Genomic DNA, 17,500 nt, shown 5'->3' with positions numbered 1-17,500 from the left:
AGGGTGAGGGGGGGGAGGGTGGGGGAGGGAGGGTGAGGAGGATGAGGGAGGAGGAGGGTGAGGGAGGGGGAGAGGGAGGGTGAGGGAGGATGAGGGAGGAGGAGGGTGAGGGAGGGAGGAGGAGGGAGGGTGAGGGAGGGAGGGTGAGGGAGGGGGGAGAGGGAGGGTGAGGGAGGGGGAGAGGGAGGGTGAGGGAGGGGGAGAGGGAGGGTGAGGGTGAGGGAGGGTGAGGGGGAGGGAGGAGGAGGGAGGGTGAGGGAGGGGGAGAGGGAGGGTGAGGGTGAGGGAGGGTGAGGGAGGGAGGAGGAGGGAGGGTGAGGGAGGGTGAGGGAGGGGGAGAGGGAGGGTGAGGGTGAGGGAGGGTGAGGGGGAGGGAGGAGGAGGGAGGGTCAGGGCACCGTAGGCCAGTACTGATCCACACGACCACCAATAGTTGCTTTTCAGCTGTCTGTTCATAGTCATGACCATCCCATAATATTTAAATTCCCTACACATAAAAAAGAGCAGATTTCAAAAGCTCCCAAATGGCATTAATGTTCACAGGGAGGCTTGAATCAGACCAGTACACACCCACGATTAATACTGCGTGTTTCGTTAGGAAATCGTTGCGTCATCACGTCACTGTCAATAAAGCTTCCACGCGATGTGATCTTAAAGTGTGCACAAATGACCCTAACTCAACAGCTAAGCGGTATGTGTTCATACAGCCTGAGCAGACGTGAACAACGTGAGGCTGGGGCTGGTGGGGGGGGGGGGGGGGGGGCCCTGACGCGTTCTCGAGTCCTACCTCCACATCATCTTCTCGTTGAGGAACACGGTCTGCAGCTGGCCGTCCACGTCGTACTCGTAGGCGTACTTGGTGGTGTTGGCGAACGGGCCGATCTTGATCTCCCTCTTGGTGACGCGGCCCATGGTGTCGTACTGCACCGTGATCCAGTACATCAGCGACCGGAAGATCTCGTACTGGATCTCCTTGATGCGGCCGTGCTGGTCGAAGTGCTTGGTGTAGGTCATCACGGCCGTGGAGATGATCTGCCGTTCAAACGGGGGAGCCGGTGTCAGTACGGTTCGTTTCGGGTTCGGAAACGTTTCACATTTCTCTGAAACGTAACACGACGTGTGACACGATTCTAGATGCTTTTATTTTTTTTTTAGCGTTCGGTCACAAGGATACACACTTCCGTCTGAGCTCGTCTTTCGAGCGCGTTTGAGGTGCAAGGGGTTTGAGCGTGAGTGTGTCAATCCAGTTGTCGTTGTATTAATTCTGGTCATTGTTTTCAGACACCACCTCTCTTGTCTCTGTGGGTTGTGTTACATAACCCACAGAGAGGGAGGGGGGGGGAGGGAGGGTGGGTGGGGGAGGGAGGATTCGGAGTCGTCAGCACGGCTCCGACGCGTGATCAAACGCGAGAGCAGTCGCGACCAGCGACCAGAGACCAGAGACCAGAGACCAGCGGCCGTCGCCCCGTCGCCGCCCCGCGCTCACCTGGTTGATGTCGTAGTAGATGACGCCAAACTTCCCGAACTGCTCCACCTTGCCCGAGATGTCGTCGAACTGGTACAGGTCGATGGGCAGCGGCGTCTCGTTGATGACGGCCTGCATGCTGGTGACCCGGAAGCTGTTGTCGTAGGTGTAGTCGAAGCGGGCGTTCACCATGCCGTCCTCGCTGAAGCGGAAGATCTGCCGGTCCACCAGCGGGCCGATCTGCCGGTAGCGGATGGAGCAGATGAAGCCCTCGCTCTGCAGGTTCACCGTCTTCAGCACGCCCGCCGTCTCGTCGTAGGTGAAGCTGACCCGCGTCGAGTCGTACAGGATCTCCGCCAGCTTGTTCTGGGGCAGGGGGGGGCCACAGAGTCACGTCACTACAGGGAATACTTTGGGTTTGTAGAATACGTTTACGTCCAGGGCGTTTATCAGACGCTTTTATCCAAAGCGACTTACAATAAGTACAAGAAGTGAAACAATATACCGCCGTCGGTACAGTAAAGACGTTCATAGAACCAAGTGTTAAGTACTGACAATCTCCAGGCTGACCCCATTCCCCGTACACAGCAGTGATAGCTAGCTACTGCAGATGCTAAACAACTAAGTGCATGCTACACAACATGCACGCACAACACAATTAAGTACATGCTACACAATTAAGTACAACGAATGAATACAACGTGCATTAAGTGCGTTCATCAAGTGCCAGGACGTACAACAGACAATAGTGCAACGGACAAATAAGGGACTGAATGGAATAGGAATGAGGAAGTTCTCTCAAAGGCGAGATAGGCAGGTACCTATAAAATAAACGCAGTGTTTATAGATGGTGTTGAGATTATTGGGAGCAGGACAGTTTGAGAGGAAATGGGAGGGGGGGGGAAAGGGGTCGAGGACATAGACGTAGAAAAAGAGAAGGGACGATAGGAGTGAAGCGTCCCGACGCAGCAGTACCTGTCTGCGGTACTTGTACAGGATACGACGACCGGTCCCCAGGTGGGCGACTCTCAGGAGCTGTTGACGAGGAAAACAAATCACCATGTCACACTCACCATGTCACACAGCCACAATGCACAAATGAATGTGATTCAAACACATGAGGAAAGGCCTGGCAATTAAGTTAAAAATACACAATTAAGGCTACGCCATAAGAAAACCTGTCAAAAGAATGAACCTTATTCGGTTGTACGTGTGTTTTCGTAACTATTCCCTGTACACATTGATTCAATGCAGACAATAATCATTACATACAAAGAGTAAAAGGATGAGACCAACATGTTAATATCTGTTTTGATTACGATTGAGAATTTCTTTTTACATAAGCAAGCAAGTTCAAGTATTTTCTAATACCCAAAGTGAAGCTAATGTTATGAATCGGTTGCAGAATCGTTGTATCTGGGAGTGTGTGTGTGTGTGTGTGTGTGTGTGTGGACTCTGGGGTTGGGTGCACAACCAGCCCTCCCTCCCTCCCTCACTCACTCACTCACTCACACTCACTCACACTCACACTCACACACTCACGCACACGCACACGCACACACACACACACTGATTTCAATTGATGCCAGAATCAGGACTTTATAGGGCCTGGGAGCCCCTATGGGAGAGCTGCGGTGGACAGCATCCTTGTGTCTTTGATCCTGGCTGCTGAGCATGGTACACAGAGACCCCCCCCCCCTCACCTGCCCGTCCTCGGAGTAGTCGATGGTGACGGAGGCGTTGCTCTCGGGGGGGCTGTAGATGTTCCTGTAGTAGCCGATGGAGCGGACCGTCTGCATGGTGTGGCGCGCCACGCTGGGCATGGTGACGGCCGACAGCCGGTCCCCCGCGTCGTAGTCGAAGATGTACTGGTGCTGGCTGTGCAGGAGCAGCACCATGGACTGGGGAGGAACCAGGAGAACACGACTGTTAGGAGGACCAGGGAGGAACCAGGAGGGAGGAACCAGGAGAACACGACCGTTAGGGGGACCAGGGAGGAACCAGGAGAACACGACTGTTAGGAGGACCAGGGAGGAACCAGGAGGGAGGAACCAGGAGAGCACGACTGTTAGGAGGACCAGGGAGGAACCAGGAGGGAGGAACCAGGAGAACACGACTGTTAGGGGGACCAGGGAGGAACCAGGAGGGAGGAACCAGGAGAAGACGACTGTTAGGAGGTTCAGTCTGTACTGTTAGGAGGTTCAGTCTGTACTGTTAGGAGGTTCAGTCTGTACTGTTAGGAGGTTCAGTCTGTACTGTTAGGGGTTCAGTCTGTACTGTTAGGAGGTTCAGTCTGTACTGTTAGGGGTTCAGTCTGTACTGTTAGGGGGTTCAGTCTGTACTGTTAGGGGGTCCACATGGAGGACTGAGGGGTCCAGCCAGTACCCCATGGTACTGCGTGGTACCCCATGGTACCCCGTGGTACCCCGTGGTACCCCGTGGTACCCCAGTCCCCCGGGCGTTCTGTTCTCCTCTGTCAGTGTTCCCACCGTGCGGCGGGCGGGGGGGGGACCACCTCGTCACGTCGCCTGGACGGAGGGATTTGCGCACAGATTACAAAAACCCCGTGCAGGGATTCTGAATGCGGGGGCGTGGATTTACCAAAGCTCACCGTTTACACATTTGTTCAGACAGATTCACGCGTTAAGCGCCCCCTCGCGCAGAGGGGCTCGGCCAGATTCAAAAAGGGGCTGCAGAATGTAAATGTTTCCCTGGTGCAAAGAGAGCCGTGTTTAAAGAAGACTGTGTGCATTGTCGAGCAATGTTTTACCAAGGCCAGATATCAGATTCCTTGTAACATCGACTACAACATAGAAATGAGCTGCTTGCAGAGACTGAGTAATATTCAATTGATTTATTGGCTGTAGCTACTGTTGGCACGGTGTTGTACATTGAATGTCCTAACGATGAAGACCAGCGTGTTATGATTAGAAGAGGCAAACAGGGGACAGAAATAAAAGGACAATGAGGAGGGCGATTAGGTCTGTACGATCAGCATGTGAGGCTGGGTAATGGAGCACGGAGCCACCATTAGCCTCTCGCCAGCCGCCGTTAATTAGGTTCCCCATGACCTCTCACATATGGCAGGAGGTGAGGAGGCATCTGTGTGTGTCTAGTTTGCAATGCACTTACACAAACAATGTGTGTTTGTGTGTGTGTGTGTGTGTGTGTATGTGTGTGTGTGAGAGAGAGAGAGAGAGAGAGAGAGAGAGAGAGAGAGTAAGGGCTAAAGACTAACAGGAGGACAGTGGCAGCATCTGACCGAGGCACAGTGCGTTCAGATATTCTTCCCCTTTTCTACATGTTCTGACGGTGAGGCCTTATTCTTAAATGTATTCGATTCCTTTTCCCTCCTTCACTGACACACAATACTCCTTGATATATATCGGTCACAATGCAACACCTTTTTTTGTAGAAAATGTGCCAATTAAAATAGATATAGAAAACATTGATTTAGATTTCAATATCACGGCTCAATGGTCTCAATTTTCTATAGTGTATGAAACGGATCCCTCGTCATTAAGATGAATTCACAATGTTCCTCAAAACAATGCATTTAGCAATCCACACACATTCATGTTTGGAAATTCATTAAGCGTACGTGAAAAGAATGTTAATTATGATTTCCCTTTTTATAGACAATATTTAACCGCAGAGAAAACATCGTTGGCTAATGTAATTGAAAATCCAAAGTAAATGTTCTGCACAATGCTGCTCTTGGAATCGCTGCCCAGTAATTAGCTTAACTCCGTTAGATCTCTGTTAAAATGATTATGGTTTATGTATTATTTATTAATCATACTACTGGTCTCCATTAATCAATATGAATATTATGTTATTGTTTCTATCTGTAATAAATAATATAATATATGAATATCTGTATTTGAATAAGTTATAACAGCCATATCTGAATGATCTGTCAGAAGTCAGAGTGCCCTTCATCTGGTTCTGGGCATCAACTACTTCTCTCTACACTTTTGGCAGTGGCTGTTAATTAATGTTCCAAATATTAGCACATTTCTTGCAATGGCAGACATAATCAAAACACTTTAAGCCTGTGTTGACCAGACTAAACCATATTGTGTAGACAAATGGCCTATACAATTGAAACCACTAAGCCAGCTTTGTATTAGGCACACTATTATTTGTGCACAATCTTTAATAAAAACCTTACGAGTTATGATAAAGTCTGTGTGCACTTAAAAAAAATTAACTCGGTGTGAAGCTAGTCTCAAAGATTATTGTGTGGTTGCCCCAAAATGTTGTATTGTTGTAGTAGTAGCCAGTCCTAACATGTTGTATTGTTGTAGTAGTAGCCAGTCCTAACATGTTGTATTGTTGTAGTAGTAGCCAGTCCCAACATGTTGTATTGCTGTAGTAGTCAGTCCCTAACATGTTGTATTGCTGTAGCAGTAGTCAGTCCTAACATGTTGTATTGCTGTAGTATCCAGTCCTAACATGTTGTATTGCTGTAGTATCCAGTCCCTAACATGTTGTATTGCTGTAGTAGTCAGTCCTAACATGTTGTATTGCTGTAGTAGTCAGTCCCTAACATGTTGTATTGCTGCAGTAGTCAGTCCTAACATGTTGTATTGCTGCAGTAGTCAGTCCTAACATGTTGTATTGCTGTAGTAGTCAGTCCTAACATGTTGTATTGCTGTAGTAGTCAGTCCTAACATGTTGTATTGCTGTAGTAGTCAGTCCTAACATGTTGTATTGCTGTAGTAGTAGTCAGTCCTAACATGTTGTATTGCTGTAGTAGTCAGTCCTAACATGTTGTATTGCTGTAGTAGTCAGTCCTAACATGTTGTATTGCTGTAGTAGTCAGTCCTAACATGTTGTATTGCTGTAGTAGTCAGTCCTAACATGTTGTATTGCTGCAGTAGTAGTCAGTCCTAACATGTTGTATTGTTGTAGCAGTAGTCAGTCCTAACATGTTGTATTGCTGTAGTAGTAGTCAGTCCTAACATGTTGTATTGCTGTAGTAGTCAGTCCTAACATGTTGTATTGCTGTAGTAGTCAGTCCTAACATGTTGTATTGCTGTAGTAGTCAGTCCTAACATGTTGTATTGCTGTAGTATCCAGTCCCTAACATGTTGTATTGCTGTAGTAGTCAGTCCCTAACATGTTGTATTGCTGTAGTAGTCAGTCCTAACATGTTGTATTGCTGTAGTAGTCAGTCCCTAACATGTTGTATTGCTGTAGTAGTAGTCAGTCCTAACATGTTGTATTGCTGTAGTAGTCAGTCCTAACATGTTGTATTGCTGTAGTAGTAGTCAGTCCTAACATGTTGTATTGCTGCAGTAGTAGTCAGTCCTAACATGTTGTATTGCTGTAGTAGTAGTCAGTCCTAACATGTTGTATTGCTGTAGTAGTCAGTCCTAACATGTTGTATTGCTGTAGTAGTCAGTCCTAACATGTTGTATTGCTGTAGTAGTCAGTCCTAACATGTTGTATTGCTGTAGTATCCAGTCCCTAACATGTTGTATTGCTGTAGTAGTCAGTCCCTAACATGTTGTATTGCTGTAGTAGTCAGTCCTAACATGTTGTATTGCTGTAGTAGTCAGTCCTAACATGTTGTATTGCTGTAGTAGTCAGTCCTAACATGTTGTATTGCTGTAGTAGTAGTCAGTCCTAACATGTTGTATTGCTGCAGTAGTAGTCAGTCCTAACATGTTGTATTGTTGTAGCAGTAGTCAGTCCTAACATGTTGTATTGCTGTAGTAGTAGTCAGTCCTAACATGTTGTATTGCTGCAGTAGTCAGTCCTAACATGTTGTATTGCTGCAGTAGTCAGTCCTAACATGTTGTATTGCTGTAGTAGTCAGTCCTAACATGTTGTATTGCTGTAGTATCCAGTCCCTAACATGTTGTATTGCTGTAGTAGTCAGTCCCTAACATGTTGTATTGCTGTAGTAGTCAGTCCCTAACATGTTGTATTGCTGCAGTAGTCAGTCCTAACATGTTGTATTGCTGTAGTAGTCAGTCCTAACATGTTGTATTGCTGTAGTAGTCAGTCCTAACATGTTGTATTGCTGCAGTAGTCAGTCCTAACATGTTGTATTGCTGTAGTAGTCAGTCCTAACATGTTGTATTGCTGTAGTAGTCAGTCCTAACATGTTGTATTGTTGTAGCAGTAGTCAGTCCTAACATGTTGTATTGCTGTAGTAGTCAGTCCCTAACATGTTGTATTGCTGTAGTAGTCAGTCCTAACATGTTGTATTGCTGTAGTAGTAGTCAGTCCTAACATGTTGTATTGCTGTAGTAGTCAGTCCTAACATGTTGTATTGCTGTAGTAGTAGTCAGTCCTAACATGTTGTATTGCTGTAGTAGTCAGTCCTAACATGTTGTATTGCTGTAGTATCCAGTCCCTAACATGTTGTATTTCTGTAGTAGTCAGTCCCTAACATGTTGTATTGCTGTAGCAGTAAGTCCCAACATGTTGTAAACTAGAGTTAGGAATTGAGGAGGTAATTTGCTGCTCTTTGAAGATTCGATTAGAAGACCGTTCTCCGAGGAGCTTTGAGAGTCATTTAAGTGCGTCACAGACAGGACGAACGGTGCACCACCGGCTACACAGAACGTATTAGCTTCTATCTGATGAACTCACACACTGCGTGCACACCGCCTCACACTACAAACCTCTTGGTGGGTATGTTTTTAGCAAAACTCAAAACATTCCAGGCATCATTTGGAATATTAACTCCATATGTGGGTCTGTTGCTATTCCTGAGTGCAGTGACCCTCCTGGTTGACGGAGGGGGGGGGGGGGGCTGGGGGGGCAGAGATAAAGAGAATGCGGCGTCTGGATAATGGAGTGGGACGTTTTCCAGGGCAACGATCCCGGGCTTCCCCTTTGTTTCCTCTCCTATAACCCCCCCCCCCCCCGTTTCTGCACCCCATACCTTTACACCCGCCACATCCCGCCACATATTTTATTCATTTAAGACGCAATTCATGTTTTTTTTTTTTTTTTGGTGTTCTCTTCAAAGTGTCACTCAAAAAAGTAAAAAAAAAAAAAAGAAGAAAAGTTCCTCCTCACTCACTCTCGCACTCCGCTGTCACGTCTTCCACCAGGAAGACGGATCCACCAACACAAACAGACGGAGAACGGAGAAAGTTTACTTTTTTGTTTGTTTTTGTTGTGAAAGTTCGGGCCTGACTGGTGCCATAACATGTAGCTGGCAATATATATTATTAAAATAAGGATTTATCTGTGTGCCCACAAACACACTGGAAGAACTGGAAGAACTCTTTCCACAAGCAGGACTCTGGACTAACATGTGGGGCTACTCTGTCGCCACCCCATCTCTTCCCTGGTCTCGTGCAGCATTGGTCTGTCCTTGTGACATACCATCCAGAAAAGCGCGCTTGTGTGTGTGTGTGTGTGTGTGTGTGTGTGTGTTGTGATGCTCTTATCTTGCGATGCACTAGTGCTGCGGTTCATTGAAACACTGCACTGCTCTCCAGACCACCCCGACCAGCCCCGCGTCCTGACCTGAGCGGGTCGCGTTTCCAACCGCAGAGTGCTCCCAGCGGGCGCTGCGTACGGCGTGGACGGGCCTCCCTGCTCCGCCACCGCCCACCCCCCCCCCGCGCGCTCTACGTTGAAGCCCGACCGTAACCCAGTCGGACTCGAACCCGGAGCGGAACCCAACCCGACTCTGACTTCCTCCGCACAGCGCGCTCAGCCGTGATGTTGTTGTCGTTTTACTTTTTGAAGCGAAGTTACTCCGATAAATCCTCTGTTCTAACCGCTTTAATAACCATCGCAGAATCGACCTTGCGTCCACATTATCAGTGTTGGAAACGTCTTGAGCCCTGTGGGTACATTTAAAATGTTATCAAATGCTAAACAATTCAGCTGCCTTAGGGGATCCATCATTACTCTGCTCTGCGGTCTTCTTGTTAGTGTCAGAGGCCTTGATCTATTAGACTGAGATAAACTCATTCTGCATCTGGACTTGTGCGGAATTGTAAAGAAACAACAACAAATGCGTTAGAGTCTATAATTGTTAATTTCTTTTTGCCTAAATGTTATGTGTGTACTTTCGCCTAAAAGTACACACATAATTAGCCGTTTGCTAGACACTGCACTCTCATTAAGTCCACTAATCACCGCCAGTCTCCCAAACAAACAGCATGTTGCATCGTCCCACTCACATCGTCACAGAAGGGTGAACAATAAACGTGACTGGGTGAGTGTGCTGTACGTCTGATTCAATTCCCGTGGGGGGGGGGGGGGGGTGAGAGTCGAACACGGGCCGTGAGACTAGAGGTTGTTCTGACTGTGTGCGTCATCTCCTCCTCAGTGTGTTTTGCGTGCTATTCCGTTCGTTAACCATCCTCCAGAATACCTTTATGATGGACCACCATCTAAAAATGGATCCATAGCAGAAACAAAAGCAACGGGACCCCCCCGGGGGCTCTGACGGGGCCGTGTGTGGTTAATCCTGCAGGGTGCGTCTGGGCGATTAAGGGGATTAGCGGGGGATGTTTTAGGGAGTGGACTAGAGAGGTTGAAGTCAAACGATAATCTGGCCCCTCTACGTCACGCCGCTGTTGTCGGAGGGCGCTTGATCGCGCTCCTCCTCCTCCCCGCCGCCGCCGCCCGGCTAAGCCTCTAACGGCTCCTCCAGGTCCTTGTTCTGGTGGCGCACGTCTGACTTACAAGAGCCCGGTGTGAGCTCACCGCACACACACACCAGCACACACACACACACACACACACACCAGCACACACACACGCGCGTGCACACACACCAGCACACACCAGCACACACACATGCACACACCAGCACACACACATGCACACACACACACACACACACACCAGCACACACACATGCACACACCAGCATACGCACACACACCAGCACACACACACACACGCGCGCGCACACACACGCGCACACACACACACACCAGTACACACACACACACACACACACACCAGCACACACACACTCACACTCACACACACATGCACACACACCAGCACACACACACACACACACACACACACACACACACGCACACACACACACACACACACAATCACATATAAAACACACACACAAGCACAAACACACGCACGCACACACACACACACCCACGCTCACACACTCACACTCACACACACACACACACACACACCCACGCTCACACACTCACACACACACACACACACACAGCTATTAAATAATATATCCAATCTTTGCTGTTTCTTCCTGGACCTCTGCTGGTGTTTATATGCTTCCTACTGGGCGTGCGTCTGGGCTCTTGTCTGGATGCAAGGCTCGCCGCTTCTGTGCATGGAGCAAGGGTTTCATGCAATGTCAAGAAGACGTGCTTTTAATGAAGACCTGAACGCTGAGAGGCAGAATATCAAAGGCATCTATTTGTTTATGTATGTGGGAACGGAGTCTTGCAGCCTGGACGATAAACTGAACACGCTGGTACAACCGTTTTGATCCTCACTTAAACAGAGCCCACCGCATAGCAGGAGCTCTGTGAGGTCTGGTGGTAGCTACCAGTGGGTCTGACTCCTGGAGGTCCAGTGCAGGCTCACACTCACACATAAAACATTCATCCCAGGGTTTATTTATGTAACCTGCCAAACCGGTTGGTGACAGGGTGAGGGTGTAGTAATACACGTACATAATGCATATGCAGCATACCAAACAGGTGGGTGTGTTAACCTTGTCCAGTGACAGGGTGACAGGGTGAGGGTGTGTTGGTGACAGGGTGAGGGTGTGTTGGTGACAGGGTGACAGGGTGTGTTGGTGACAGGGTGAGGGTGTGTTGGTGACAGGGTGAGGGTGTGTTGGTGACAGGGTGACAGGGTGTGTTGGTGACAGGGTGACAGGGTGAGGGTGTGTTGGTGACAGGGTGAGGGTGTGTTGGTGACAGGGTGAGGGTGTGTTGGTGACAGGGTGACAGGGTGTGTTGGTGACAGGGTGAGGGTGTGTTGGTGACAGGGTGAGGGTGTGTTGGTGACAGGGTGACAGGGTGTGTTGGTGACAGGGTGACAGGGTGAGGGTGTGCTGGTGACAGGGTGAGGGTGTGTTGGTGACAGGGTGACAGGGTGTGTTGGTGACAGGGTGTGTTGGTGACAGGGTGAGGGTGTGTTGGTGACAGGGTGAGGGTGTGTTGGTGACAGGGTGACAGGGTGTGTTGGTGACAGGGTGAGGGTGTGTTGGTGACAGGGTGACAGGGTGTGTTGGTGACAGGGTGACAGGGTGAGGGTGTGTTGGTGACAGGGTGAGGGTGTGTTGGTGACAGGGTGAGGGTGTGTTGGTGACAGGGTGAGGGTGTGTTGGTGACAGGGTGTGTTGGTGACAGGGTGACAGGGTGACAGGGTGTGTTGGTGACAGGGTGAGGGTGTGTTGGTGACAGGGTGAGGGTGTGTTGGTGACAGGGTGAGGGTGTGTTGGTGACAGGGTGAGGGTGTGTTGGTGACAGGGTGAGGGTGTGTTTACCTTGTCCAGGTAGGTGTAGCCCCAGGTCTTTCCGTCAGCGAACACCCGGGACACGATTCGTCCCTGGAGGTCGTACTCCCACTTCTCTGTGGTGGGGCCCCGCTGTAGACCAGTCACCTGACCAGTGCTGAACACACACACACACACACACACACACACACACACACACACACACACACACACACACAGATGTTGACCACCAGGGCTAAACCTTCTACCTAAACAATGCCTTCAACATGAACACATGTGGCTCACTGTAGGAAACACTGAAGTACGGAGCCCACTCGGGTCACATGATCAAACTGAAAAAGACTGCGAGCCGTGCACTCCGGACCAGGGTGACCTCGTCTTCCCACGCCATCCAGCTCATCTCGTTTTAAGGGCAAAATGTGATGCTGGTGAGTCAGGGTTACTGCGGTGGCTTTAGTGTTTGGTGTTTTGATGCGCAGCGTTGGTGTAAGTGGTCACTGCACTCCAAGGCCGTGTGCTGAAGAACAAAGGAGGTCCGTGCGGACTGGACAGGACTTCTGTGTCCGCCTTTTGAATCCACGCGCAGGCTTTACCGACGGCACAGCTTCACACTTTAGTTTTGTTTATCCTGTGACCCCAGAGGGGCCCCTCACCCTGGTGCTAATATTTGAGTGTAATTCTTTAAGAATGCCAGAGCCATCTATCCGCTCGGTGAGTGAAATGCAAATTGTGAATCGACGTGTCCTGTTTGAGCCTATTCCGATTTTAGATCAGTCCCTGCTCCATTCTGAACAATCAGGCCATCTGCTGCCTAATTGGTTTGGGGAATCCGTCTCTCCTATCAGTCAAAAGGGGCATGAATGCAACACTTCTCATTGTCGGAGAGAAAGTATGGAGAAATGGAGCAGAGACAGCCGATTTGTTTCTGTATCTTTAGAACCCCTGAATCTTACCTCTGTCACCTGGAATCAGTTGCTACATCAACCCAGACAACCGGACCCCAGCTCATTGATTGACATTGTAAACATACGTTTGATTTCTTCTATTCTTTATCTTCCTCGTCTCCCAAACCCAGTAGCCACCCAGTATGAGTGTCCGTCTCACATCAGGGGACGCATGAAGTGTCGTCTCTTCTCATCTTGAATTAGTGCAGTCTAAGGCAAATCAAGTTGTACTGTGTGGCAATGAGGCATACGGATCCAGAGAGCAGAGGGGCCCGGAGTGGTCCCTGGGATCCTGACGGAGCAGAGAGTGAGCACAAGGCGGTGAGGGAGGGGGAGCCGGCTGTCAGCGGGCAGGTACCTGGAGTAGGTCAGGTTGACAGACAGGAGCTTGCTGCTGGGCACCCAGAGGGACGGGTGGCCCTGGGTGTCATAGATGATCTTCAGGAGGAACTTGCGGTGGTCATCGTAAATCTTCTCGGTTCGCAGAGAGCGGTCGTAGTCCACAGACAACAGGTTCCTGCCGTTCACCTGGAGAACCCCCCCCCGCAAACACAACGTTGTGTTAACAGTGGCAGCGGCACTGTGTTAATGTTAGTCACATAACAGCGTCATTCAGAAAGAAACGGACGTCAAATCCAATGTTTAGCCGTTCCCCACCACCCGGTTTGTGAACGGTCTACCCTGCTCTGAACTCAAGTCATGTTCTTTGCAAAGTGCCACTTGGACGTCACGATGAGCGCACACGGACACTTACAGTATTAGGCCTAGGTGCGTGGTGCATTTCATACACCACGTCCCTCATTATAACCCTCTTACCCAACGACCTGCGCTGACTTACGTTACCACGGAGAACACCCCACCCACTGCTTCCTGGAACTCTCATTCCAAAAGCGTTTTTTAAATTGTCATAGTGTTTAAATTTAAGCTGGAAAAGTGGTTTAGACTAAATTATAAAACGGGTGGCTTAAATCAAGCGATCTGATTGGTTCCCAACGGTTGTATATTGAGCGTATACACACAGCTATGACGCCCGTTCAGTTTACAGAGTTCAGTATCACTCCGCGCCTAACTTGAACTGTTGTTTATTTATATATAAAAGCAATAGCATAGTTCACTGAAGCCTAAAAACATGTTGATTGCTGGAGGGGGTGGAAATGTTGTAAAGCAATAGGCCCACGGTGAGTGAACTCGATCGTAGGCTAAATTGCCGGTGAACCGAGCTACCGTCTCTAGCCTTCTCTCTGAAGGACGCTACAGTGTGTTACATAGCAACCGCCGTACACGTTGCAGGCAGCCAGGAGGGGCTACTTTTTTGTATTCGTTAAAAAAAAATGCTTTTCCGACTTTCTAGCTTTTTCAAAATTGAGGGTGTCTATGACTTTCATTTCGCCATATTTACGTAACCGTTTTATAAAAGCAATAGATCACTTCAGTCAGTGATATACGGTCATTATACCACAGTGAAGGGGGTCGCCGCCCCTCCGCTGCGTGTCGGGACGGACAACGCCCCTTAACTGTGGTATAATGAGCGTATACCACAGCCTGTCGTGATCTATTGCTTAAATATACATAGAAATCAAAGAGAAATGTTTCTGAATGTTAAACGTTTATGGAAAGACTACTGAACAAAAAATGCCCCCCAAGCATGCTGTGCGTGTCATTTATGTTAATAAAAACATTGTAATAAAATCAAAAATTAGTTTGGCAATGTCAAGTCCACCGTCTACTTAAGGTTCCATAACCATAACCTTTATCACGTCCATAATCATTGTTTATCTTTGTTATGTTTATCTGGCATAGCCTGCATAGAAAAACAAAATGCAATTATGTATATGGAAACATGGATCCAAATTCACAATCATTTGTCCTCACGTGACATATGACTAGTATCAAGTTTGTACCGATGCACAAGTTTGTGCATCGGTACAAACTTGATGCACAAAATAGGACCAAATATCTAGACACAAAAACCTGTCAAAAACCATTAACAGTGGCCCATCAGCACATGAACAGAGAAGAACATCGCGTGGATGAAAAGACTTTGCAGAGATCATGAGCCACTTCATTCATTAGTTGGGTGTACCAGACTAGCGTGTGTTTTGGGGCACACTGTAATCCAAAAGCCCTATGCCCTGTGTTTCAAGACCAATCACCGCATTTTTCGGTTTACAATCCTATGGTATTATAAACACGGTGGCCGTGAAGTATGAGGGAGTATATCCTCAATGTTTAAAAAGGGATTTGTATTTGGTTGTAAACAGTGACTTTTTAATGTGATGACGGAAGTCGTGAGATTAAAATACTTCCATAATGTTTTTTAATAATAGTTTTATAGTTTATTGCAGACATTTTGACACTTGAATTGTGATTGTAATAAGCCAAGACAACCTAACAAAGCCATCAGCCCAGATTGCAGTTCTGTACAAAGTGTTATCTTATGAGGATCCAGTGACGGAAAGCACTTGAAGCCACCGTCTACCCGTTTGGTTTCCTGGTGACCGACAGTTTGTAAAGAACACCTTGTTTACCACCGAGTGTAACTGAGGGCTGGCAGTGGCCTAATCCCGTGTTTGGCAAGAGAAGGACATTGGTTAACCTCTGGATCAACCAGGAGGTTCTTGGGCTATAAGTCCTCGTCCTGCGGGGGATTGATGCCTGGGCGGTGCCTGGGATGTGATTGGTGCTCGGAACCAGCAGCTCAATAGTAATGATAATTTGAAGCGTTTTTTTCCACCTGTAATTCAGAGGCCCTGAGGAACAACCGCCAAAGAGGGTGAATCACTAACCGATGGAGTCATTACATTTAAGATTGAGTCTTTCTGGAAAAAATAAACAAACGCCAGAGTCCTTTGTCCCCCCGTTGGACACTCGTCACCACTAGACGTTAGCGCTGGAGGCCCGGGGGTCAGAGGTCAGCGACGGACGGATGATAAGCAAACAAAAGCTGAAGAGCAGCGGGACGGCGGCCAGCAGCAGGGACGCTCTGGGACGCTCTGGGACGCTCTGGGACGCTCTGGGACGCTCTGGGACGCCGGCCAGCCATCCTGCTGACGCGCTGCCATCTCCTTTCGGGGGTGGGGGGGGGCGGGGGGGGGCAATATCATTTCGCAGATTGAAAGTGCCCCCATGTAATCTTAGTGATGATCCAATCACACGCTGACCTTGGGTGTTATTAACGGCGCAGGGCAGAGCTTAAATCTCACCGCGGCGAACGCTGCCTTAAAGACCGGCCCGCTGACGGACCCGCACTCATAAAACATCCTGACATCCGCAAATTAATTTTTTAAAGAGGTCAAATCAGAACCTTGGTTTGTGTGAAAAACCGCCGTTGTATAAATAATTAATTAGAGAATCTTTGAATAATTTCATCTTGATTATGTGTTGGAATGTAAACCATCGCACACTTCCATTACCACATGGATTCAAACCGTACCTATACTGTACAAAGGTTACGCATGGGGACTACTCTAACCACGCCTCACTGCACCAGCGGAATCCTCCCTTTGAATAACAGTGAGCATCCAAAATAAATCCACGTTTCTCTCGACGAACGACCTCCAAACGACCTTGTTCAATTAAACGACCTACAGGAGCTGCTGTGCGGCGCGGCTCGGACGGCTTCGACGCTCCACCCAGTGGTTGTGATCCCGGTGCGGGGGCCCGGGCAGGCGCGGGGGGGGTACTCACCCGGAGTTTCCTCCCGAAGACGATGACCTTCCCGCGGGTCTGCTCCTTGCGGAAGCGCCACTCCACCAGGTTCTGGCCGCTCTCGCCCGGCAGCGTCATGTTGCGTCGGGCCACGGTGGGGTTGGCAGCACCTGGCGGCGGGGGAACACACAGCGGGGGGTCAGGACCGCAGAGTCGCTCACCGGCGTACGCAAACGACTCAAAACCCTCCTGTTCAGAGCAGAGCTCACCTGGACTCTACAGAGCACATCCAGTCCCTTATTGGTCTGTTGTACGTCCTGGCACTTGATGAACGCACTTAATGCAGGTTGTATTCGTTCACTGTACTTAGCATGTACTTAATTGTGTTGTGCATGCATGTTGTGTAGCATCTGCAGTAGCCTAGCTATCACTGCTGTGTACGGGGAATGGGGTCAGCCTGGAGATTGTCAGTACTTACACTTGGTTCTATGAACGTCTTTACTGTACCGACGGAGATATATTGTTTCACTTCTTATGACAAATGTACTTATTGTAAGTCGCTTTGGATAAAAGTGTCTGATAAATGCCCTAAATGTAAATGTAAATGTGTCACACCGCTACGTCACACGCTGACCAGTGGGCTCCTCATCAGACCAGTAGGCTGACCAGTAGGCTGACCAGTAGGCTTCTCATCAGACCAGTAGGCTGACCAGTAGGCTGACCAGTGGGCTCCTCATGGTGAACCACCGTGTCTCACAGAGCAGCAGGGCCGCCTCTACGTCACACCGCCTCCCGTCCTCACGGTCCACTGAGGAGCCACCAGACCCGTGCGGACGGACGTACGCGTGGGCCCCCCGGGGGGGCCGCCGTTACCTGCCAGGATGTGGGGCTCCGTCTGGTAGTGGGTCTCCATTCCGTTGGCGTAGATGACTCTGAGGGAGTGGTCGTTCCCCACCTCGTAGCTGTTGCGCAGTTGGTCTGGTGGGGAGAGAA

At 49.1% G+C, this 17,500-nt stretch overlaps 1 protein-coding gene across 1 annotated transcript in view; it reads right to left on the bottom strand.

Moving 5' to 3' along the window:
- Positions 1–17,500, bottom strand: part of tenm3 (teneurin transmembrane protein 3) — a gene marked incomplete at both ends in the record, with an annotated part of 87,157 nt that overhangs the window by 3,655 nt on the left and 66,002 nt on the right. Inside the window, 8 exons of the mRNA XM_084466045.1 lie at positions 788–1,032; positions 1,487–1,831; positions 2,441–2,500; positions 3,169–3,366; positions 11,946–12,072; positions 13,218–13,387; positions 16,547–16,677; positions 17,381–17,485. Coding sequence (XP_084322171.1) covers positions 788–1,032; positions 1,487–1,831; positions 2,441–2,500; positions 3,169–3,366; positions 11,946–12,072; positions 13,218–13,387; positions 16,547–16,677; positions 17,381–17,485 — 1,381 coding nt within the window. The remainder of the gene's footprint in view (positions 1–787; positions 1,033–1,486; positions 1,832–2,440; positions 2,501–3,168; positions 3,367–11,945; positions 12,073–13,217; positions 13,388–16,546; positions 16,678–17,380; positions 17,486–17,500) is intronic.

Source organism: Micromesistius poutassou (assembly GCF_964030765.1).
Source record: "Micromesistius poutassou genome assembly, chromosome: 3".
Taxonomy (NCBI): Eukaryota; Metazoa; Chordata; class Actinopteri; order Gadiformes; family Gadidae; genus Micromesistius; species Micromesistius poutassou.
The sequence above is the reverse complement of the archived record's forward strand: the minus strand, read 5'-3'. Positions and strand labels throughout refer to the sequence as shown.